General features: G+C 40.0%; 1 protein-coding gene across 1 annotated transcript in view; it reads right to left on the bottom strand.

Annotated features, from left to right (window-relative positions):
* HPRT1 (hypoxanthine phosphoribosyltransferase 1) overlaps positions 1-25,792 on the bottom strand; it is a 35,007-nt gene extending 9,215 nt beyond the window's left edge. Inside the window, exons 1-4 of the mRNA XM_049644866.1 lie at positions 25,579-25,792; positions 14,546-14,652; positions 12,470-12,653; positions 1,886-1,951 (exon numbers count right to left, since the gene is read on the bottom strand). Of these exons, the coding sequence (XP_049500823.1) occupies positions 1,886-1,951; positions 12,470-12,653; positions 14,546-14,652; positions 25,579-25,605 (384 nt within the window). The 5' untranslated portion in view covers positions 25,606-25,792. The remainder of the gene's footprint in view (positions 1-1,885; positions 1,952-12,469; positions 12,654-14,545; positions 14,653-25,578) is intronic.
* Between the last annotated feature and the right edge of the window lie 465 nt (positions 25,793-26,257).

Here is a 26,257-nt window from a genome sequence, read left to right as displayed (position 1 = left end):
TGAAATAGCTTCACCCAACTTACGTGTCTTGTTTTTTTTCCCCACAATAAATGTGTTCTACTGTGATGATCGTGAAAAGAAATTTATCTTAGAAAGAGACCTTTAAAGATCACAAAGCCACATAATAGGATAGAGCCATTAGGCGGGAAAGGCAAGGTCAAATGGAATCCCAGGAGGCTTTGAAGGCTAGGCCCCTTCCAGCACTAAAAACTGATTATAGGAGTAAGGACTTCAAATGACTTCTAAATATGGGCAAAGCACGCTAGAAGGGAAGAATAGGTTTGGCAGTGGTATATAAGATGGGCAGGAAGGGGAAAAAGTCAACAGATTATAATTTCTCTTTTGAAGTTTTCAAAAGATGCTGAGGAAGACAAGATTAGTTTGGCACGACACTGACATGGGGCAAGGGGATTTGACACCAGTATTGCATGCTAAAGTTTCCCAACAGATAGTCAAGTAAGCTGTAACCATTAAAACCTAAAAGCCAGAGGAAGAAAAGAGCTGTGGGGCCAGACAGACCTGCACTTAGTCAAGTTCTGCCACTTAGCAGCAGTGTGACTCTGGACAAGTCTTTCAAATTTGCTGAGTCTTAGTTTCCTGATCTGTAAAATAGGGGTAACAGTATTTACCTCATGGGATGGTTGCGATACTTTTATGAGATTATGCCTTTATATTTGGCAGTGTTTACAAATAAAAAAATAACCAGCAGCTGAAAAAAATTGTAACATTCCATGATTTATCACTGGTTACTCAAAAATCATTTCAATGTATCACAAGAATAATATTCAAATATCTTAATATCTCTATTATTTCGGCCAACTGTCTACACTGGAAATATCTTGATGCATTTTAAAGAACTCTTTTTGAGATTTCTTAAAATAGTAGTATGTTTGAATTTATTGAGTATTCTAACTACCAGAAACTGTTGGAAGAGGTCTAATGCACTATTTCACTTAATGCTCTTAATTCTATGAGGTACCTGCCATTACTGTCCCCACCTTACATACGGGAGGACAGAGGGATTAGATAATCTGCCGAGGGTCACACAGAGGAAGTACCGAACCAGGCTTTGGATCAAAGCTGCCCATCTTAGGCCTGGCTCAGATGGTAGAGCATGGGATTCTTCATCTTGAGCCCCATGTTGGGTGTAGAGTTTATTTAAAAACAAACAAAAAAAAGCTGTCCATCTCTAGAACCCACACTTTCACAACTACTACATGTTTTGCTGTGTGAATCTATTTTTTTTTTTTACTTTAAGGCTTTATTTATTTATTTATGTAATCTCTATACCAAACATGGGGCTTGAACTCATGACCTTGAGACCAACAGTCACCCATTCTACCAACTAAGCCAGTCAGGTGCCCTTGAGTGAGTCTGTTTTTAAAAAGAAGACTGTTTCTCGCCCCCGCCCCCAATATATATATAAAGCTTATTTATTTTGAGAGAGAGAATGTGCATGCAGGGGAGGGGCAGAGAGAGAGAGAATCCCAAGCAGGCTCCATGATGAGCTGTCAGTGCAAAGTCCAGCATGAGGCTCGATCTCACGAACCATGAGATCATGACCTGAGCCGAAATCCAGAGTTGGACGCTTAACTGACTGAGCCGCCCAGGAGATGCCCAAAAATATATTTTTGGACAATTCCAAATTAGATCACCACAGAGAAAGTACTTTGTAACATGGACTTTAATGTTGGATTCTTCTGCCTCTCTTGCATATGACCTAGGGAAAGAGAGCTAACTTAGATTGCTTCTAAGAGTTAAATAACCCTTGTTTAGGTGTATAAATAACCATGTAAACTGCCTCTTAGTGATAAAGCACAGTGTTACTAATTGACTCTTGGCATGAGGTCAAGAGAACTCTTTTCTTCCCCTTCAAGACACATACCTTTCCAGTTAAAGTTGAGAGATCATCTCCACCAATTACTTTTATGTCCCCTGTTGACTGGTCATTCTAGTTAAAAAAAAAAAAAAAAAGATATAAATACATATATGTATATCCTTTTGCGTACACACACACACATTTCAAATTATCAAATGGGACCTAGAAGATTTAAGAAGTTAGCTATCTAATGCCATAGCATTATGATATTCTAAATGATACAAATTATTAAGAATTATGTTTCAAGAAATGAACAAGGTAACTCTCAGCTAGACATTAGTAAGAATTTTAAAGTTCTAATTGGCCATTACTGATTTGATGCTTTTAAGAGTCCTAAAAAATAGGAGACACACATTGTCAAGTGGGCAGTATTATAGCAGCCACCCATATTCAGTCACAGTAATTTCTGAACCATGAAGGAAGTTATTAGCATGACAGATGTCTGGTTCTGGCCCTGGACCATTCCCATGAGTCAAGCAAGCTGTAGATTCTGGTCTAGATCACACTCAACCCCCAAAATACTGCCTTCAACAATCTAGGCAAGATCCAAGTCATCTTCAACACAGTCTGGAGAAACAGGTCTGATTAGTAGTCCTTTAAGGCATACTTCTTACGCTCCCAGTTTTCTTCTGTCACAGAATCCAGCAGAGACCCTTACAGGAGTTCAAAGGGAAATCCTCCTTATCCACTGTAGTTAGTGGTGATAATCATAATTTGGCTGTGCTAGAGCCAACGAGCAGGTGAACGAAAGAGCTGAGCTACCCTACCAGAGAACAGACCATACCAAACCTACAGCAATTAAAACAACGCTGTACCAGCACAGTTACGAAGAGCCCACGGAACAGAACAGAGCCCAGAAACACACCCAGAAATATATGAGGATTTAGTATATGATAAAGACAGTATTTTAAGTCAGTAAGGAAAGATGAATTATTCAATGAAGTAGTTATCCATTGGGGGGGGGGAATAAAGTACGATCCCTACCTCACAGCATACCCAAAAATAAATTCCAGCTGAATTAAAATCTAAATGTAAAAAATAAAACTATAAGCAGACCGGAAGAAAACGTAGAAGAAATATTTCTACATTCTTAGAAAGTGTAAAAACCCAGGCATAACATGAACCCAAACTGAAAGAAAAGATGTGTAACAAATATTCCCATTATATGTTGGATTCCAAGAACAAGAATCCAATAGAAAATGAAGAACAAACACAAATAGGCAATTCACAGAAGAGAAGGCCGTAACATATAAAATGATATTGAGCTGAGAGACAAACACTAAAACAATGTGATTCTACCATTCATCCATTCACACCGGCAAAATTTAAGCCTGATGATATATGTTGACAAAAGTGAGGGGGAACAAGCACTCCCAGTGAGAGCATAAACTGGTACAAGCCTTTTTCAAAATGACATAGCAATACCTATTAAATTGTAAGCATGTGGGGCTCCTGGGTGGCTCAGTTAGTTAAGCGTCTGACTTCGGCTCAGATCATGATCCCACAGTTTGTGTGTTCAAGCCCCAGTCGGGTTCTGTGCTGACAGTACAGAGCCTGCTTGGGATTCTCTCTCTCCCCCTCTCTCTCTGCCCCTCCCCTGCTTGCTTGCTTTCTCTCTCTCTCTCTCTCTCTCTCTCTCTCTCTCTCTCAATAAATAAAACTTAAAAATAAATAAAAAATGAAATAAAATGAAATCGTAAGCATGTGTGCCATTTGCCCCAGCAATCCTACTGATGCTATAAAAACACAACTATGCAAAGATACATATAAAGGAGGTTCACTGTATCAACTATTTATAAAAAAGAAAAACTGGAGACAACCAACATGTCTATTAACAGGGACCTATTTAAATTAATTTCATCTGCAAAAGGTAATACTGTGCCACTATTAAAAAGAATCTGAAAATCTATACATGCTGACATGAACAATGGGAATTAAAAACACCAAGTAGTAGAGCAATGTGTTGCCTATGAAACCACTTTTGTTCAGCATTTTAAACAAGTTTATAACATCAGTTACGTCTCAGTAGTGAGAAAGGGGATAACAAGGCTTTTTACCTTTATATACTTCCATTTTCGTCATATGCTTCTTTACACATGTCCATTTTATATGGAGCATCATTTTAAAAAAAACACAACTGGGCCAAAACTATTCAGTGTTGCAAACTAAAAAGATCTAAGTATGACTTCTGATATGAAAAAATTCAAGCATATTACTTTTCAAGGAAATTAATAGACACCTTTTATTCAACTAACTTAAAACCTAGAATTTCAAACAGAGAGAAATGATTAATACCAAAAAAAAGAAAGAAAAAAAAGAAAGACTGTACAAAACCTGAAGCTTTCTATGAATGAATCATATTAAATGATTTACATGGTACAGCAAAGCAGACAGTGACATCTTCTGTACAAGTTTGGTATTACAGTCCAATTCCAAATGCCATCCCCCCCCCCCCCCCTTTTTTTTTTTTTTTTTTTTTTTTTAAACAGAGAAAGGAGAACTGAAAAGTATGGAGTCAAGGGGAAAAAAACCCATGATTCAAAGACTATGGTGACGCGCTAAGAGAAAAGAGAACTCTAAGCATGTAAGACACTTGCTCCACTAGCATCCAAACAAACCTCCATATTCCTGTTTGCCTCAAGAGACTTTTTTTTTTTTAACATTTATTCATTTTTTGAGAGACAGAGAGAGACAGAGCTTAAGTGGGGGAGGGGCAGAGAGAGAGGGAGACACAGAATCCAATGCAGGCTCCAGGCTCTGAACTGACAGCACAGAGCCCCCGACGTGGGGCTCGGACTCATGACCTGAGCCGAAGTCAGATACTTAACCGACTGAGCCACCCAGGCACCCCTCAAGAGGAGAATTTAGTTTAAATCTCCTTTTCACGTGAAAAGCCACCTTGCCAATGGAGGCTACTAAAGAAGATGCGTTTAAGAAAAATATTCCAGCCCAGTGTGCTAGGATACAGGCGTTAAATGCCCCAATCGCACAGAAATGGCATCCATGGATCAAGTGTCCTGCCAGAGGAACCTGCCTCCCCCCCTCTCCCGGTGCCACAAGTTTCCCCCTGGATCCCTGCTTTGTTACATTACTGAGTTGACTCTCGCAAGCCTCATCTTTAACGAGATGATGGGGCTGGCATGGGGGAGGGGAGAGTCCCCCTCACGAGTTGCTCTTCCCTCTTCTCAATCACCCCATCCCCCCATTCGTCCCAGCCAGACAGCCCAATCTGTCCTCAACTGAGAGTGTCATCGTCGACTACATATCATTCCCAAAGAAACTCTCTGGGTCTACAAATACCTACCCTTAGCAACTGTGTCTACCTTTTTTTTTTTAAGTGTTAAGACTGGCAGTTATGATTTTTGCTTTTTTTTATTCAGGTATAATTAACATACAGTGTTATAGCAATTTCACATGTACAATTACCTTTCATGAGTCTAGGTGAGAAAAATGAGAAAGGAATTAGGAAGGAACTTTGTTTATTCTTAGTTGTACATGGCTAGGGATTTTGCAGCCTCTAGGCGGCAACAAGAACCACAGCCTGGTACAGGAAAGCAGGAGAGAAGGCTGTGCGAGAACACACAACGAACGGGCTGCAAAAGAACGGCTTGGAACAAACAGGAGACCATAAGAAGAGGATGCAGAGAGGCCAACCCCCAAAGCTGAGCTCCCAAGAGGGCAAGACTAGGAGTCGTACTGAGGTAGGACGTCTGGGCTTAGCACCACGGAGATTGCTCGTTGCAGCGAACTCCAGACAGTTCTTTCAGAGCCCTAGAATGGAGTTGCCGGGAAAGTCACTCCCTCTACGTCCAGCTCGGCCCCGGTCCACCACACTCAGGCAGGCGCTCCGCACATCCTAATCACAAGCATCCTCTGTCTTTCCCCGCTTTCCTGTACTGTGATCAAATATCAACAGCAGTGACAGTATTAGAATCATATACCTTTAGAAGTAGACCACACCTCAGACGAAAAACGGCAGATACCCAATTTTTGGAAAATATATACAGAAAAAGTAGCTCTGGAAGGATATACACCCAGGGAGTAATTGATTTACCTGTGTTTTATGAGTTTTTTGAAAAAATACGTTCCTTTTAAAAAAAGTTATTATTATCAATTTAAAAAATGATGCTAATAGTGAACGACGCCTGGCTGAATCAGTCGGTGGAGCTTGGGACTCTTGATTTTGGGGTCGTGAGTTCAAGCCCCATGTTGGGCCCAGAACTTACTTAAAAGGTAAAAGAAAATAGGGGCACCTTGGTGGCTCAGTTAAGCGTCTGACTCTTAATCTCAGCTCCTGGTTCATGAGATTGAGCCCCTCATTGGGCTCAGCACTGACAGTGGAGAGCCTGCTTGGGATTCTCTCTGCCCCTCCCCTACTCATGCTCTCACTCTCTCTCAAAATAAATAAATGTTTAAAAATAAAAAATAGTAAAACAAATGTTTTTAATGATGCTAATGAAGCAGGGCTCCTGGAGCATCTACTCCTGCACCATCCGAGACAGTAGCCGCTGAGCACATGTGGCAATTACAGGTGACCCCGGAACAACACAGGTTTGAACTGTGCAGGCCCATTTATACATGCATATTTTTGATCAGTACAGTGCAGAACTAGAAGTGTATTTTCTCTCCTTTGTGGTTTCCTTAGTAACATTTTCTTTTCTCAAGTTTACTGTGAGAATACAGAATATAATACAAAAAACATACAAAATATGTGTTAATCAGCTGTTTATGTTAGCAGTGAGGCTTCTGGGCAATAGCAGGCTGTTAGTCAAAAGTGATACAAGAATTTTCGACTGTGCAGGGGGTTAGCACCCTAACCCCTGTATTGTTCAAGGGTCAACTGTTCTTAAAATTACATAAAATTAAAAATTCAGTTCTTCTGTTGCAGAAGACCTAATTCAAGTGCTCAACAGAGTGGCTCTGTATTTGACAGCACAGATACAGAACACTTCCATCATCACAGAAAGTTCTATTGCTCAGCACTGCTCTAATCAAACCAAAGATACCATTTGCACAACGTAATACTGAAAAAATTGAAGAGTTAGTGCTGACATTTAGTATCTAGTGTTTTCGGGGCACCTGGGTGGCTCAGTTGGTTTAGTCTACGTCTTCAGCTCAGGTCATGATCTCACGGTTTGTGGGTTCGAGCCCCGCTTCGGGCTCTGTGCTGACAGCTCAGAGCCTGGAGCCTGTTTCAGATTCTGTCTGTGTGTGTCTCTCTCTCTCTCTCTCTGCCCCTCCCCCACTCATGCTTTGTCTCTCTCAAGTAAATAAACATTTAAATTTTAAAAATCTAGCGTTTTCAAATACAGTTTCTACAACCTTGAGTAGTTATTGCACCCAATCTTCATGCTTTTCATTCCAGGTCTGGTTTGGAGCAAGGATCTGAATCAATAAACAGGTTCAACAGAACCACTTTGCATGGCCTTGTATACAACAGATGGGCAATATGTTTGCTGAGTGAATTATTTTCCTTCATTTTTTGAATATAAAATTTGTGGGTTAGCAGGGCCAAACTTGAACACTACCTTTATGTTCTAAGAAACAAGGTGTTTATATAATACCTCAGCCTACATCCAAGTGAAAACCCACAGGAAATGGCTAGAGTATACTTTTGATACAGTTCTGGTAGTTGCTTATACCACAGATAGTACACATCCCCTTTCCTGCCAATTTATACTGAACAAATTCTTTCCCCCATACATGTCTATGGTCTTAAATGAATAAGCAGGAAATAGAAATCGCTCCACTTGCTTTATAGACAGATAGATAGATATTAGATTTATAGAAGATTTTTTAAAAAGCCAAAAGATTAAAAAAAGAAAAAAAAAAGCAGACCTGAAAGCAATCGACTAAATAAAGGAAAAGGTCAGACTGAAAGCTACTGACCTCTTCCCATAAGAGGCACTTTAAGAAACTACTCCAATATTTTCCACATTTTTCGTTAACAAGTTCAAATAGCCACCCTCTTACAAATTACAAGGTAATTTGCATCTTTGATACATTAAACAGCTTAATCAAGCTACTAACCAAGCGACTTCCAAGATCAAGACTGAAAGTTATAGCTTTACACACCTTGACTGCAACTGACAAAAAGAAATCTCACAACTGGCGAGATAACTTGTTTGCATACAAAACTTCTGACTGGTAGAAAATGAAGAAATAAAAGGAAGCCATATCAGAGGATTCAAGTCAGTTACAAGTTTTCCCAAACGAGACTCAGTTCTGCACAATTAAAGGTGTGGGTTCAATTCAAAAAACCTGTATGATCTTGGGCAAGTCATTTCATCCCCCTGCACCTCCCTGTTCTCAAGTGTACATGGAGATAATAATTCAGAACTCAAAAAATTTTCTCCAAGATTTCAAATCGTAAGAACAATTTCATTTTAACGTAAGCCACTTTGTCCGGACACGATAAATCAGGTTAATTTTCCCTTTGTTTAAGACCCATACAAAAATATTACCACAAAAAATTTACCTGACAATTTTTCCCCCTGAGGCTTCATCTTTTTTTTTTAATTTTTTTTTAACGTTTGTTTATTTTTGAGACAGAGAGAAACAGAGCATGAATGGGGGGAGGGTCAGAGAGAGAGGGAGACACAGAATCGGAAGCAGGCTCCAGGCTGCGAGCTGTCAGCACAGAGCCCGATGCGGGGCTCTAACTCGTGAACCACGAGATCATGACCTGAGCCGAAGTCGGACACTTAACTGACTGAGCCACCCAGAGGCTTCATATTTTTATGATGAAAAAAACTATTTAAAAAATTACTATGAAATTAAACTTATAAGAAAGAAAACACATTTGCATACTTATCAATTATTCCATTCTTCTGAATTATCACAGAGGCTTAAGGATAGAAAAGGTCTTTGAATATACAGTACTACATTTCATTGTTCTAAGCTGCACACTCACATTTTAATACCCTTGAAATTGATGTATTACAACTGATGGCAACTTACAATATAACTGACAGTGTCTTCTTTTGTAGTGGTACAAAAAACAGGGGTACGTTAACATCAGTGACACCTTACATTTAATGAAATATGGTATTTGGAATCCCCAGGCAATTTCCCATCGAGGCACTAAGCAAATAAAATCCTACCTAGCTACTCTAAGAGTATGTAAACTACGCCCTTTTGGCTCCCTGAGCAGTGCCATGGCGGCTGGCAAGAAAAGTGCCTTACAAAAGTCGGCAAAAAGGGAGCCAAGAAGAAAGTTGTTGATCCATTTTCTAGGAAAGACTGGTATGATATGAAAGCACCAGCTATGTTCAATATAACAAATATTGGAAAAACACTAGTCACAAGAACTCAAGGAACCAAAATCGCATATGATGGCCTCAAGGGTTGTATTTTTGAAGTGACCCTTGCTTATCTGCAGAATGATGAAGTTGCATTTAGAAAATGCAAGCTAATTACTGAAGATTTCCAGGGCAAAAATTGCCTAATTTCCACGGCACAGATCTTACCCATGACAAAATGTGCTCCATGGTCAAAAAATGGCAGACCAGGACTGAATCTCATGTTGACGCCAAGACTAGCAATGGTTACTGGCTTCATCTATTTTGTGTTGGTTTTACTAACAAATGCAACAATCAGATTCAGAAGACCTCTCACGCTCAGCACCAACAGGTCCACCCAATTCAGAAAAAGATGATGGAGATCATGACCCGAGAGGTGCAGACAAGTGACTTGAAAGAAGTCTATTTATCCATTCCAGGATGTCTTCGTTAGAAAAGTGAAAATGCTGAAGAAGCCTAAGTTTGAATCGGGAAAGCTCATGGAGCTTCACGGTTAAGCTTCTGAAAAGCTACTGGGGGTGAGGCTGGCGCTAAAGTTGAACGAGCTGATGGATACGAGTCGCCAATCCAAGAATTTTTAAAATTAAGACATCTGATGGTGACAAAGGATCTTATTGTTTGTGATGTTTAAAAAAAAAAGACTACGTGTAAACTCGGATATGTATGCACGTATAGTCAGAGAGAAAATTCTTTTAAATGTGAGAAATAGGGGCACCTGGGTAGCTCAGTCAGTTAAGCATCCGACTCTTGATTTCGGCTCAGGTCATGACCTCACAGTTCGCGGGTTCAAGCCCCGCATCGGGCTCTGTGCTGTCAGTGGGGAGCCTGCTTGGGATTCTCTGTCTCCCTCTCTCTCTGCCCCCTCCCCGCTTGCATGCACTCTCTCGCTCTCTCAAAATAAATGAACATTTTAAAAAAATTTTAAATAAAAAATAACATATTAGAAATAAAAGTGGTAGTGGAAGTCAGGGTAACTTCATTTCTTCATTTCTTTACTTCCTGTAATTGTATGCTTTTTCGTAATAAACATGTATTCTTTAATCAAAAAAAGGCAATTTTTATTTTGGAGGAAAACTAGATGCAGTGTGCTGTTACTGTTACTGCTCTTTACATATTCCAGAAACATTTAACAGTTCATGGAGCATTACTTTAGGATTAGTACAGATCAGTTAAGGTTTAATTCACTGTTCAAATTGGTCAAGATCAGCATGTAAAACTACACTAACATCAATGTTACTGACACTGCAACAATTCTAAATTTCCATCTCAGGATTTTATCAAGTTAAGCTGCATGATTTTTAATATGTACGTGTGAAGGTCTTCCATGACAAGCTGATGAATTATTAAATAGGGCAGAAATGTTACTTCAAATCAACAGTAAGTATATGGGTTTAATTTTTTGTTGTTTAGTAGTAAATTTACACAGAATTTCACATAGAACAGATATGATTTTTCTCTATGTAAAAACTAACCTAAAAACTTGCTTTGCTTATGCTTAAGACTTCATTCTTTTTTTTAATATGTGATTTTTTAAATGTTTATTTATTTTGAGAGCGAGAGAGTGTGCATGTAAGCAGGGGAGGGGCAGAGAGAGAAAGAGAGAGGCAGAGAGAGAGAGAGACAGAGAGAGAGAGAGAACCCCAGTCAGGCTCTGCCTCTGACTTCAGCCCAGAGCTCAATGAGGGGCTGCATCTCCCATGAACCATGTGGTCATGACCTGAGCCCAAATAATAGTTGGCCGCTTAACAGACTGAGCCACCCAGGTGCCCCTAAGATCTCATTCTTTTTATCAGCTCAGGGCTTAAGCTTAATAATCCTCTAAGATTTAAAACTAATAGGAAAAAAAACCTGAAAAGAGAAAATGGAATTAAACTGTCAAAGTATTTCCATGGCTTTATACTGTTCTTATAACTATAAAATACTTTAAAGAAGAAAATATTAAGTTCCCCTCATTTTTTTCACAAGTTTTCAAAGAAAAAGCATTCTATGCAAATCCTGAAAGAAATTAAATTTAAGGCATAAAGAAATAAGACTGATTTTTATGTATATGTGTGTGGAGCAGGGGCAGGGGGACTCCAGAAGATCAAAAGCGAAATCATACCATGGACCAGAAGTACCTGTTTTGACTCTAAGCCAACAATCAATTAAAGGCTGGGTAGCTACTGCCAGCAATTACACTGACTAGATTCCAATCTTAGTGTAAATCAGCTAACTAACTGTAACTAACTTCTGTTGAGTGAAAATCCAAACTCTTCATTTAAGCAATTCTTTAATTCATGCAAGACTTTGACAAATTAAAAGGAGCTTGTAGTTATGAAGGAATGTCATGGTGTATGAGCACAAAGGGTTTTCGGGGGATAGGGAAAATGTCTTAAATCGTTCTCCAATCACCCACAGGACTGATGAAAATGTGGAAAAGGTCAAAAAACTTGGGTCAAATAGATGATTAACTGGGAGAATGAAGGTTGAAAGTTAAATGTAAGTAGCTTTATTCTCAATGAAAATATAAACATAAGGCTAGTTTCTACAAAGATGCACAATACAGATTCATGAAACAACAAAGACCAGACATTTATTCTAATCTTTGAAGAAGCTAGGAGAAACCCCACTTGTAAGGAAAATAGTAAACCCGCAGGAACTACAGCGCCCACAGGCAACCAGACACAAACAACACTATGAACTAATAAAAATCACACATTCACATGCTCAAAGAAATTATGGAGGATGAAATTCACATGTAAAGATCACACGGACTCTGGCTCATCTGACAGTGTCAATAATGGTTATTGTGTCAATATTCTCAGACATTTGAGATCCCGTGACACCGGCAGAGTAACTGAATCCAAAGTGGTTTCTTCAGTGGGCCGGTGCTTTCACTCCACATGTGCTTTCTAGGAAACAACTGTTGGCCCACCTTATTTATCAGCTGCAAACTGACTTTCAACTCCCCGGAAAACCAATCTAGCTCCAGAGAAGAGAAGAGATCTGCCAACACTAAGTATAGTCAAAAATGTAACTCCAGGTCCCAACAGCAACTCCCAAAAGTGGTCTTTAAAAAACCAGAAAAACAAAACCAGATCAAAAATCCTTTAAAAAAAGTGACTAGTCTAAGGTGACTAGTTTGAAAAAGACAATATTCACTTGTATACAAAGTAGTAGTGAATAGATTAGAAAATGTCACTGTAACCAAGTGCAATGAACATGTAAGTATGGTTTGTAGACTTTCAAACACACACAGAAAAACGTACAGTTACCAAGGTTTTTATAAGCATATATTAAATATACTTACACAGTAGCTCTTCAGTCTGATGAAATCTACAGTCATAGGAATGGATCCATCACTATTTCTGTTCAGTGCTTTGATATAATCCAGCAGGTCAGCAAAGAATTTATAGCCCCCCTTGAGCACACAGAGGGCTACGATGTGATGGCCACCCATCTCCTTCAACACGTCTCGGGCAAGACGCTCGGTCCTAGAGAAGTATCAGGAATTTAACAGAAATTAATTTACAATATAATAGAAATATATTTAGCTTTATAACAAACATCCCCTTTAGGCATTAAACTTCCACCAAACACATCCTTTGCCCCCCCATGAAGTATACCCTTGCTTCATAAAGTAAAGATAAACTTCAAAATACAGGTATACTGTAACATCTATCATAAATATTTAAGGGGCGCCTGCGTGGCTCAGCCAATTAAGAGTCTGACTCTTGGTCTCAGCTCAGGTCATGATCTCACGGTTCATGGGTTCGACCCCCGCATCAGGCTCTGAGCTGACATCGCAGAGCCTGCTTGGGATTCTCTCTCCCTCTCTCTCTGCTTCTCCCCCACTTGCTCTCTCTCTCAAAATAAATAAATAAACATTAAAAAAATAAATATTTAAAATGCAAATTAAAATACCATTGTCACCTATCAGAATGGCAAATTCTGATTAAATGAGATTTCCCTGATAATAGGCAATATTGTAAGAGACCGCGAAAAAGAGCACTGTCGTATACCACTGTGAGTATAAATTAAAACAACGTTTTGGAGCATAATCTGGCGGTATCAGAAGCATTCAATAAATACCTTCCCCTTGACCCAGATCTTCCCCATGGATAAAGCTGAAGCAAGTGACCAAATGTGTATAAGAGGATGTTCCCTTCTAGTATGGTCTGTAAAATAATGGTGATATCTTGCATGTCCGTCAATAAAGGACTGCTTAGATCAGTTATGGTACAATCAGAAAATGGAATGTTATGCAACCTTCAAAATATAGGATAGCTCTAACCATACTAGTGTGAAACAGTGCCCGATAAATTTCAGACCTGTATGACAGTACCACCTTCAAAATATAGGAGAAAGCTCTAAATATACTAATATGAAAACATCTCCAATACACTTCAGACCTGTATGATAGTACATGCCTATGTGTTAAAATATACGCAGTTGACTCTTGGACAACACAGGTTTGAACTGCACACACAAGTCCACTTACACATGGATTTTGTTATAAATATCACACTATAAATATATTTTCTCTTCCTTATGATTTTATTAATGACATATTTCTCCAGCTTACTTTATTGTAAGAATACAGTATATAACACATATACAAAATATATGTTCATCAACTATATGTTATCAGTGAGACTTCTGGTCAACAGTAGGCTATTAATAGTTAAGTTTTAAGCGGAGTCAGAAGTGATACACAGATTTTGACTGCGCAGATGGTGGCATCCCTAACCCCCACATTGTTCAAGAGTTACTGTACATATATTTGCATACAGCATATGTGCATAGCCAGTGTGTACGAAGGACTATGCAGGAGGCTGAGAGGAAGAACTCTACTCATTTAAAGCCTCAATCCTTAGAATATTTTACAACAGCTATATATTGATACTATAACCTTAAAGTCAAAAACAAAATAGCCACACAAGGCAAGCATTTAAATACCAAGTAAGGTCTCTCACTGCAATTCATTTAAGGGGAACTTTTCAAGCTAGACATGCATAATAGTCAAAACATTACCTTCCCCTCCTGTGATTTAGCCCCAGCCCATTATCCTGTTCAAGGCTGAGCAATCAAAGACTGTTACTAGAGTTCATTCCTCCAATGTCCCTTCAATGTTTACTTTATTCTACTCCCTACAGATTCCTAGTATACCATGACTTACACTGGGTAATTAGCTCTCCCCCCAACTTTTTTGTAAAGAGGGCCCTAAAACAGAAAACCTCTATTATTCGACAAGCTGGCCTAGTTTATGTTCAAACATCAATGCCTTAAAACAGTTGCTGACACTTGAAATTAATAGAAAATTAAGAAAAAACAGAAATAGAAATTAAGAAAAAAACCAAAAACTTCAATTTAAGATCTTACTAACCTGTCCATAATTAGTCCATGAGGAATAAACACCTTTTCCAAATCCTCAGCGTAATGATGAGGTATACAGAATAAATCTAGGTCATAACCTGGTTCATCATCACTAATCTGAAAAAGAAATATGACTGTTTCAGTGACAGCATTACACGACTGAATTTAGATGTTAAAAAACCTTAGCCTATGAGAGAAATTTAGGGGCGGCTGGGTGGCTCAGTCGGTTGGGTGTCTGACTTCGGCTCAGGTCATGATCTCACAGTTCGTGGGTTCAAGCCATGCATCAGGCTCTGTGCTGACCGCATGCTCAGAGGCTGGAGCCGGCTTCAGATTCTGTGTCTCCTTCTCTCTGCCCCTCCCCCGCTCATGCTTTGTCTCACTCTGTTTCTCAAAAATAAATAAATGTAAAAAAAATTTTTTTTTAAATAAAAATAAAAAAAAGAGAAATTTAGGTATGAGACATCAAGAATTTTCTGTAACTTTGTAGGTATGACAATGAATTATAGTTATATAAGAAATGAACTGTATGCTTTAGAGATGAATAGTTAAGATTGTATCAGTAAAATGACATGTATGAAATTTCCTTTAGCTCCGCAAAGAGCTAACGAAACGAAAAACTTTAAAGAGTTAAGACAAATGTAGCAAAATCTTGATAACATTTTAAACACGGCTGATGAGCATATGGGGATTCAGTATACTATTCTCTCCACTTTTGAGTATGTTTGAAATTTTAGTAAAAACGATTTTAGTAACACTGTAGAAAAAAATTTTCATACACTGTAGTCTAACAAGTTAAAAAATCACACAGAACAAAAGCTGTTGTTTCCTACCCCAAATACAAACAGCCTCTCTCACCTCAGAGTAGGGGGAAAAAAAATCACCAAGAAAGCTAAGTGATTTCTTAAAAACCCAAACTCTTAGAAGTCTGAGATTGTTATAATCAATCCATGAGGTGCCTTCCTAGCAGATACTCCACGATTGCTTGAGTAGAACCATATTTGGCTGTCTTCGTATGCCCAATAGCTGGCATACAAACTATTGAATAAAACCGATGATGTGGTACCTGTGGTGGTAAAATGTACTATGATTATAGTTTTATAAATATTATACATGTACCTATACATACAGAAAAAATATAATAAAATCATAACAGATATTATCTCGGGAAAGAGAGTTATAGTGATTTTACTTAGTTCTTTATACTATATATTGCAAATTTCCTTCATTGAGTATATACTGCTTTTTAAAAAAATTCAGTAGTCTTTCTTTTAAATTATTTGTGGCATTATGTGTTTTTTTACACACATATAAAAAGTACAGGAATTCTGAAAGATGTATGAAAGTAAAATCTACAAACAAAAATTGTAATCCCAAAAAATAAAAAAGAAGTGAGGAGGGGAAGGGAGACGGAACAAAGGAGGAAAGGAAGGAGTGGAAGAAGGAAGAAAGGGTGGGCATGAAGGAATATACCAAACAGTGGTCAACTACAAGAAGGGGGAACTCGCTGAGTTGCACACTTTAATATTGACCTGGCCTTTTTTTTTCATTGTCAATTTCACTTTTTTTTTTAATCATAGGTGATTTATAATTTCTACTCACCATTATATTTAAAATTCAAAGAAATAAACCAGTTATAATACTCTACTTCACATGATATTCAAGACTAAATATCTTCCAAATCACATTCAAGAAGATGATGATAAGAGCTTTGGCAGTTTTCAAGAAATACTGGTCAAACCATAATTAAATCTCAAAGTATCAGCCAACATCTATTGAACACCTTTCCGTCAGCACTATGTTAGATGCTTAAGGACAGGTAGCTAGGCTTTCAATAAATTTTAAAAATACATACTTAAGATTTATAATATTATTCACAGAATTCATAATTATATTCTGAAAAATCTGAGGTTCGTGTTACTTTTTCTGCCCCAAAAGGTCAGTTTTGAGTTCTCCTGACTTGGGTGGAATTTTAGGTATTGTTTTATCCAGCTGGTGTTACCTTCACACCATTTGCACCTATGCACACGGCCAGGAAGCTGGCAGTGATTCAGGTAGGTGGACCAGGACACGAACACGGGCACGGCCCTGTGGCATGTAGTGCCCAGGCACTCGCTCGGCAGCCAGTTTGAGGGTGGTAGGAAGTCAGTACTGACTTGTTTTTAAACCAACACATATTACTTTCATACACAGCAAGAAAAATTATATTCTTGGGGAAAAAAGATGATGCCAGATCTTAAGATCTGGCATAAAGTACTAATGTGCCTGCTAAACATTCACATCATGTGTATTTCAGAACACTTTCACTACAAAAAGAATGGAAATGGGACATTTGTGTCCCCTATAGGAATATTTCTAAAAGACTTTCTAACAAGCAAATATTACTTTTCTAAATTTTATAAACTGAAACTCAGTTCAAGTTTTGGGAAAAGACAGACCTTGCTAGATCCTACAGGATGAGAGGATAAACATTCAAGTCTGGCTCAGAATATATCTGCTATTACCTGACAAGAATGAAAATGTACCACTTCATACTGCTTTAACACTAAGAAGATCCAGAAAACCAAACTGGCTTCCCTGAAGGTTACTCACCACTTCTACCAACTTACTCACTGCTCCACACAAGCATAAACCAGGACCCACCCGGACTCTTTGAAACATGCAACATTTATAAAGCCTATGGCTTCTGTGAAAATGGCTCAGTGCCTGGCTATAGGTTTTGCAGGCAGCCTAAGAACTTCATGAGTCTGATTTGTTTCAATCAAAGCCAATGTGAATTCTGCCCAGAGTTCATCCTAGACATGCAGTCTAATATAGACAGAACAGCTGGGATGCACACCAAAATAGGAATTCTACCTCTGTCAAAATACCAAATTAATTTCTAATTCAAAAGTTTCTATTTTCAATCAATACTATTAGATTTATAAATCACATTTAATGTCAAAGGGTTGATTTGTGATTATATGAGAATATTACAAAAAATTACATGCCAACAAACTGGACATCCTAGAAGAAATGGATAAATTTCTAGCAACATATAACCTCTTAAAACTGAATCAGGAAATAGAAAATTTGAAGAGACCAATTACCAGCAATGAAATTGAATCACTAATCAAAAAACTCCCAACAAACAGAAGTTCAGGACCAGATGCCTTCACAGGTAAATTCTATCAAACACGTAAAGAAGAATTAATACCCATTTTTCTCAAACTATTCCAAAAAACAGAAGAGGAAAGAAGAAAACCCAAATTGCTTCCATGAGGTCTGCATTACCCTGATACCAAAACCAGATAAAGACACTACAAAAAAAGAGAACTACAGGCCAATATCTCTGATGAACACAGATGGAAAAATCCTCAACAAAATATTAGCAAACCAAACCCAACAATACATTAAAAAAATCATTCACCACGATCAAGTGGGACTGATTTCTGGGATGCAAGGGTGGTTCAATATTTGCAAATCAATGTAATACATCACATTAGTAAGAAAAAGGATAAAAACCATATGATCATTTCAATAGATGCAGAAAAAGCATATGACAAAGTACAACATCCATTCTTGATAAAACTGTCAACAAAGTAGTTTTAGAGGGAACATACATCAACATAATAAATGCCATATATGAAAAACCCACAGCTGGGATGCCTTGGTGGCTCAGGGGGTTAAGCATCTGACTTCAGCTCAGGTCATGATCTCACCGTTTCTGAGTTCGAGTCCCGTGTCGGACTCTGTGCTGACAGCTCAGAGCCTGGAGCCTGATTCAGATTCTGTGTCTCCCTCTCTCTCTGCCCCTCCCCTGCTCACGCTCGTGCGCGCTCGCTCTCTTTCTCAAAAATAAATAAACATTAAAAAAAAAACCCACAGCTAAAATCATACTCATGGTGAAAAACTGAGAGCCTTTCCCCTAAGGTCAGGAAAAAGACAAGGATGTCCACTCTCACCACTTTTATTCAACATAGTACTGGAAGTCCTAGCCACAGCAATCAGACAATAAAAATGGAATAAAAGGATTCAAATTGGTAAGGAAGAAGTAAAACTTACACTATTTGGAGATGACATGATACTATATATAGAAAACCCTAAAGACTCTACTGGAAAAACAACTAGAACTTCAGTAAGGTCGCAGGATACAAAATCAATGTAGAGAAATCCATTGCATTTTTATACACTAATGATGAAGTAACAGAAAGAGACACTAAGAAAGCAATCCCATTTACAACTGCACCAAAAATAATAAAACACCCAGGAGTAAATTTAACCAAGGAGGTGAAAAGATCTGTACTCTGAAAACCATGAAACACTGATGAAAGAAATTGAAGACAACATGAACAAATGGAAAGATATTCCATGCTCATGGATTGGAAGAACAGATATTGTTAAAATGTCCATACTACCCAAAGCAACCTACATGTTTAATGCAATCTCTATCAAAATACCAACAGCATTTTTCACAGAACTAGAGCAAATAATCCTAAAATTCATATGGAACCACAAAAGACCCTGAATAGCCAAAAAAAAATCTTGAAAAAGAAAAGCAAAGTTTGGAAGTATTATAATTCCAGATTTCAAGTTACACTACAAAGTTGTAGTAATCAAAATAGTATGATACTGGCACAAAAATAGACACATAGATCAATAGAACAGGATAGAAAGCCCAGAAACAAACCCACGACTGTATGGTCAATTAATCTTCAACAAAGCAGGAAAGAATATGCAATGGGAAAAACTCTCTTCAAAAAATGGTGTTAGGAAAACTGGACAGCCACATGCAAAAGAAGGAAACTGGACTACTTTCCTACACCATACACAAAAATAAACTCAAATTGGATTAAAGACCTAAATGTGGGACCTGAAACCATAAAAATCCTAGAAGAGAGCACAGGCAGTAATTTTTCTGACATCAGCGGTAGCAACTTCTTTCTAGATAGGTCTCCTTGAGGCAAGGGAAATAAAGATAAACTATTCAAGTTTATCAAAATAAAAAGCTTCTGTTCAGCAAAGGAGACAATCAATAAAACTAGAAGACAGTCTACTGAATGGGAGAAGATATTTGCAAATGACATATCCAAAAAAGGGTCACTATCCAAAATATATAAAGAACTGACATAACACCCAAAAGACAAATAATCCAATTAAAAAATGAGCAGAAGGGGCCCCTGGGTGGCTCAGTTGGTTAAGTATCCAACTCAGGTCATGATCTCACAGTTTGTGAGTTCGAGTCTTGCATCAGGCTCTGCACTGTCAGTGCAGATTGGGATTCTCTCTCTGCCCCTCCCCTACTTGTGCTCTCTCTCAAAATAAAGAAACTTCTAAAAAATGAGAAGACATGAACAGACATTTCTCCAAAGAAGACATACAGATGGCCAACAGACACATTTGAAAAGATGCTCAACATTACTCATCACCAGGGAAATGCAAATCAAAATTACAGTAAGATATCACCTCACACCTGTCAGAATGGCTAAAATCAACAACACAAGAAACAACAGGTGATGGCTAGGATATGGAGGAAGGGGAACCCTCTTGTACTGTTGGTGGGAATGCAAACTCATGCAGCCACTGTAGAAAACAGTATGCAGATACCTCAGAAAGTTAAAAATAGAACTACCCTACGATCTAGGAATCACACTACTGGGTATTTACCAAACAACAAAACAAAACACTAATTCAAAGGGATACATGCACCCCTATGTTTACTACAGTATTATTTACAATAGCCAAATGATGGAAGCAGCCCAAGTGCCCATCGATTGATGAATGCATAAAGTATATATATATATATATATATATATATATGCACACACACAGATGTGTAAAGATGCTGTATACATATATATATGTGTATATATATGTATATGTATATATATATACACATATATGTATACATATATATACACATATATATATACATACAACGGACTATTATTCAGCCATAAAAAAAAGAATGAAATCTTGCCATTTGCAACAACACAGATGGAGCTAGAGAGTATAATGCTAAGTAAAATAAGTCAGTCAGAGAAAGACAAATATCATATGATTTCACTCATATGTGGAATTTAAGAAAAACAACGAATAAAGGAGAAAAAAAGACAAACCAAGAAAGGGACTCTTAACTATAGAGAACAAGCAGATGGTTACCAGAGGGGAGGTGGGTAGGAAGGAGATGGGTTAAACAGGTGATGGGGATTAAGAGTACACTTACTGTGATGAGTACTGAGTAATGTACAGAACTGTTGAATGACTATATTATACACCTGAAACTAATATCACACTACACTAATTATACTGGAATTAAAATTTAAAAAAAACAGTACCATTTTTAAAAAGGGTTGATTTGTGCTTTCAAGCATAAAAAACATGTTAAAATATAACCCTTTCCAAAAGGCAGAAACAAAAAAAATCTTAAAACTTGTATCACTTGAGGTACTTTAGGCATGAATTCACAACTCTATTAAAATTAACTATAAATAAAAGGGGTATATTGATGGAGGTCCTAATTTAAGAAATATATGATTGGCCATAGGTAGATAGTTTGTTGTCAGAACTGGGCAATGGGTATATGATGGTCTGTTATACTATTATGTCTACTTGTAGATATTTCAAATATAAAGTTAAATACGGAGCAATTTATTTAAATGATGACAAGGCACCAACATCAACTTTTCCCAATTTTTACATGTAATGAAAAGTCCAAGTCTTTCAAATCCATATATAATGACCAAATATTAGAATACTAATTTTAAAATGGTGAGGACCTTATCCAGAACCTGTATTATTACTAATACTCAAATATTTATTGGGAATCTACTGTGTTGTACATACTAGACAGGATTAGATAAATTTGACATACCTACCCTCAAAGAGCTTACAGTATAGAAGACATGACATGCATATGAATAACCATAAGGCAGTGTTAAACCGCTATGAAAAAGATATAGGTGAAGCATGCTGGGAATTTAGAGAGTACTCAAACTCTCAGAAGCCTCACGTGCACCTGGACCAATGATAAGAAATAAGATATAATTCAATGAACACGAATGTGGTCTTTTTTTTTTCATTTTACTTATTTTAGAGGGAAGGAAGGGGGCAAAGGGAAAGAGAGAAAGAAAGAGAGAGACAGAGAGAGAAACAGAGAGAGACAGAGAGACAGAGAGAGAGAGAGAGAGAGAGAGAGAAAGAGAGAGAGAGAAAGAGAGAGAGAGAGAGAGAAAGAGAGAGAGAGAATCTGAAGCAGGCTCCACACTCAGTGTGGAGCTTGATGGGGGGCTCAATCCCACGACCCTGAGATCACGACTTGAGCCAAAATCAAGTCAGACAGACACTCAACTGACTAAGCCATCCAGGTGCCCCCAGGAACTTGTTCTTAATCATCCAAAACACCAAAACTTCATATTAAATGGGTCCAATAACTCCAATCTCCACAAGAGCTAGATAGAAATATACTCGGTGGCCTTTAATCTTATTAGCCCTTATTTGTCTGATTTGATATTAATATCTGATATTAACCTTATCTGATTTGGATTAGTTAACAATCCAGTGGCTGCTTTGACAGGAAGGGATTGCAATATATTAAATTACATAAAAATGCATTTAGCATTCACTTTGGTAAGGCACTGTGCAGTTAATTTTGTAGGGAGCATACAAAGATGATTTTAAACTGAGAGCCCTCAAAGAGCTTATACATAATCTAGTAGAAAAGACATACATACAACTATACAGCACAATAAAGCTTGTCATTTGTACTTGAATCTAATTTGACCAGCCCACAAATTTGTGATTATCAACAGCAGTTATACATGCACTAAAGATAAACCTGGAACCCATCACCAATGACTCCCCCTACAGCCTACCGAGCTTCAAGTAGTCTGTTGCCTGGTTGTAAACAGAGTCAAGTACACTGGCATGTCTCTAATACTGAATTAGCACAGTTTTCTAAATCAACCAGGCAATAGTTGATTATGAATGTAAGTCGCACCTCGAAATGAATGTAAACCACATCTGTTTTATTGGTGACTTGGTGTGGCATGTCTAAGCATGTGGTGATTACCGACACCTTCTAAAACAACTGTATTAGTCTGCTGGAGCTGCCCTAGCAAAATCCCACCAGCTGGGTGGCTTAAACAACAATAATTTATCTCTTGCAGTTCTGGAAGCTGGGAAGTCCAAGATCAAGATGCCAGCAAAATAGGTTTCAATGAGGCCTCCTCTCTAGGTTTGTAGGCAGCTGCTTTCTCCTAGCTATGTGCACAGTGGAGGGTGGGGAAGGGAGCTCTTTGGTGTCTTTTCTTAAAAGACCAGGACCCCAATCTCATGACCTTATTAGTAATCGTAATTACTCCACAAAGGGCCCCATCTCCAAATACCACACAGTGGGCAGTTGGGGCTTCAACATATGTATCTGTTGGCTATTACTGGAGATACAAACGTTCAGTCCATAACAAGAACCGGACATAAAATGGCTAAAGAAGATCACAAAGAAGGTTCTGGATGGCTCTGGGAAAAGCCCAACCCGAAAACATTTGGGGAAATGGGACACGTGAGTGGCTCACTTGGTTGAGTGTCCAACTTTGGCTCAGGTCATGATCTTATGGTTCGTGGGATGGAGCCCCGTGTCGGGCTCGCTGCTATCAGTGCAGAGCCTGCTTTCGATCCTCTTTCTCCCTCTTTCTCTGCTCCTCCCCCACTCACGCTCTCAAAAATAAAAAAAATCTTAAAATATTTGGGGGCACCTGGGTGGCCCAGTCGGTTAAGCATCTGATTCTTGGTTTTGGCTTGGGTTATGATCTCATGGTTGGTGAGTTCGAGCCCCGTACTGGGCTCGGTGCTGTCAGTGTGGAACCTGCTGGGGATCCTCTCTCCCTCTCTCTCTGCCCCTCTCCCCGCTCTCTCTCAAAAATAAATAATAAAATATTTTTCTAAAATGGAGATGTTAAAAAGCACCTGGGTGGCTCAGTCAGTTGAGCATCTGGTTTTGGCTCAGGTCATGATCTGACGGTTCCTGGGTTTGAGCCCCATGTCGGGCTTTGCACAGACAGCGCGAAGCCTGCTTCGGATTCTGTCTCCCCCCTCTCTGCCCCTCCCCTGCTCTCTCAAAAATAAACATTAAAAAATGGAGGTTAAGAGCAGACTCTGGGTCCAGATAAGTCAGATTCAAATCCTAGCATTGCTGGGTGATCTAGGATAAGTTACTTAACCTCTCTGAGCCACATAAATTTATTTTTAAATTTAAAAATATCAAATCAGTTAATATACGTAAAGAGTTTAGAACAGAAACCAGAACATACTAAACACTATACGAGTGCCTGTTATTACTAACGTGCAATTTTTGGCAAGGAAATAAAAAAAGAACAGTACTTTGCAAACCAAAAACACAAGGAAGATCTTAACGTTCAAATGAAACTAACAATAGCTAGTTCTAGCAATAATAACTCACTGTATGCTGGGGCAGGCATCACACCCCAAAGCTAAAAACATCTAACTTCCTCAGCAACTGAGTAAACACAAAAGCCCCCACCATTTTTTGAGTACCTACTATTAGCATACCACTTAAGGGCATGGACTCTTGAGAGAGACCTAGGCTTGAGTCGGAGTTTCTCTTTGCAACTATGTGACGTGGGTATGGCAAGAAGTAAAATTACTTAACTTCTCTGAGGCTCCAAAGGTTCCTCCTCTGTAAAATGGTAATAATCATGCTATTGTTACAGAGTTGTTTCGAGGAGTAAGTAGGACTATGTAGGTAAACACGATGATAGCTATTATTACTATTCCCAGTCAAGGACCACGGAAAGGTTGTTTAAGCAGACAGTCTTACAATATTTCAGTAACACCCAGGGGTAGCTAGTACCTCAGTTATACATTAGGGACACTTAAGCCCAGAAAAGGGAAGTTACCCAAGGCCACACAGCTAGTAAACAGCCCAAGCAAGCAGGATTCCAGGCCAGACTCCACGAAGAACTCTGCCCTTTACCTTAAGCCATCATTCCCAATATCAATAGAATCCTTCCTTTCGGGGGGCTCAAGTGGTTAATTATTTATTCACTCAACAAACCATTATTGAGAATTTCTTACATGCCAGGCACTGTCCTATATGCTGTGGTTATGGTGGCGATTCCTGACCTTATAAAGCTTCTGTTTTAGTGGGAGAGACAATCAACAGGTAATCAGGTAACTGCTAAAATATAATGATGACGATGATGCAGAGTGAGGCATGTAACTATTGGGAAGGGTGTTGGCCGTTTTAGCAAGCATGATCGGAAAGGCGGGGGGGGGGGGGGGGGGGGGGGGTGCAGCTTGGCTTGTTCCAGAAACAAAAAGAACCAATGAGGTTGGAGACAGGATACAGAGGCTGGTGATGGTACGAATGTCCTTGAAGGTAAGGACCAGATTCGCACTTTTTGTCCCCGCAGCATCAAAGAACGTAGGATCCGGATCGAGGCACACCTGAATTCGAGGCCTAGCTCCCTCTGGGCCGAGAGAAAATTACCTAATACCGTGTCACTATTTTCCTCGTGTGTCAAAACGCGGGCATGGTTACCGCTACCAAGGCTGCTGTGAGGGTTCAAGCAGGCAATGCGCATTCGCACGGTCATTATGGCATTTGCGGAACTAGGTGCAAGTACCAGTCCCCGCATGCCCTCCCACGTGGCCGCTCCCGTGCCTGCGCCCTCTATTACAGGGGCCCGGAGGACCTCAGCGGCATACCCCCGGTTTAGAGAAGGGCCTCTCCGGACAAAGCCCCCACCCGCGGCGCGCCGGGTCATTCCCGAACTGGCCCGCGGGCCCTCCCCGGCCGCACGAGTCCGCCAAAGCGCCATCCCCACCCTCCCCTGCCACCCGCAGCCCTCCTCCCCCGGGCTGTCCGGAGGCACCCACCCCGCACCTCGCCACGCATCCCCCACGCCACCCCGTGTGACGTAAAGCCCGAGCCGGGACGCGGCGGTCGCCCCCCCCCCCCCGCCCCTCCGGGCTTCCCCGGGCCACACCGGCCGGCGCCCGCACTGCGGGCCGCGAGCCTCAGGTGCCGCGGGCCGAGCCGCTCACCACGACGCTGGGGCTGCGGGTCGCCATAACGGAGCCGATGGGCGCGCGCGCTGAGGGCAGCCGGAGGAGGAGGAAGCCGGAGGCGCCACAGAGGAGGAGGCGGAGGCTCCGCAGAAGGCGGCGACGCGCGGGAGAACGGAAAGAGCCGCTCGCTCGTGCACTCTAGGCCGCCGCCGCCGCCGCCGCCGCCGGAGCGAAGGCAAAACCGGCCCCGCCCGCCCCCGAGGCTCCGCCCACAGACCGCCCGGGCGCCTCTGCCGGCGCCTGCGGGTTTCCACGCGCCGGAGGTGGGAATTTTCCTCCGGAAGGAGCGGAGACTCCTGGTGCGCAGCCTCCGTCCAGCTTTCCCTGGGTCTCCCAGCCTGAGGGCTCCTGGCTCCCCACACCTGCCTCCGCCCGGTTTCTTCCTAGTGCCCCTAAACTGGGCGCCGGCTTTTCGGCTTGCCGTCACCACGTGCTTCTGTCGCCCGGCGCACCCCTCCCAAGACTCTGGACTGCATTGCGGATTCCGTTTTACTAATTCTACCAAACATCTTTAACTGGGTGTGAGAGTTGAGACCAAGAGCCCTAGAGTCAGCAGGTCAGGGTGCAAATCGGACGGGAGACACCTAGCTGCTCTGTGACCTTGTGCAAATCAGACTCACTGAGCCTCTCTTTTCGTCTCAGTAAAATGAGGGTA

Source organism: Panthera uncia, chromosome X, assembly GCF_023721935.1.
Source record: "Panthera uncia isolate 11264 chromosome X, Puncia_PCG_1.0, whole genome shotgun sequence".
NCBI classification, from domain to species: domain Eukaryota; kingdom Metazoa; phylum Chordata; class Mammalia; order Carnivora; family Felidae; genus Panthera; species Panthera uncia.
The sequence above is the reverse complement of the archived record's forward strand: the minus strand, read 5'-3'. Positions and strand labels throughout refer to the sequence as shown.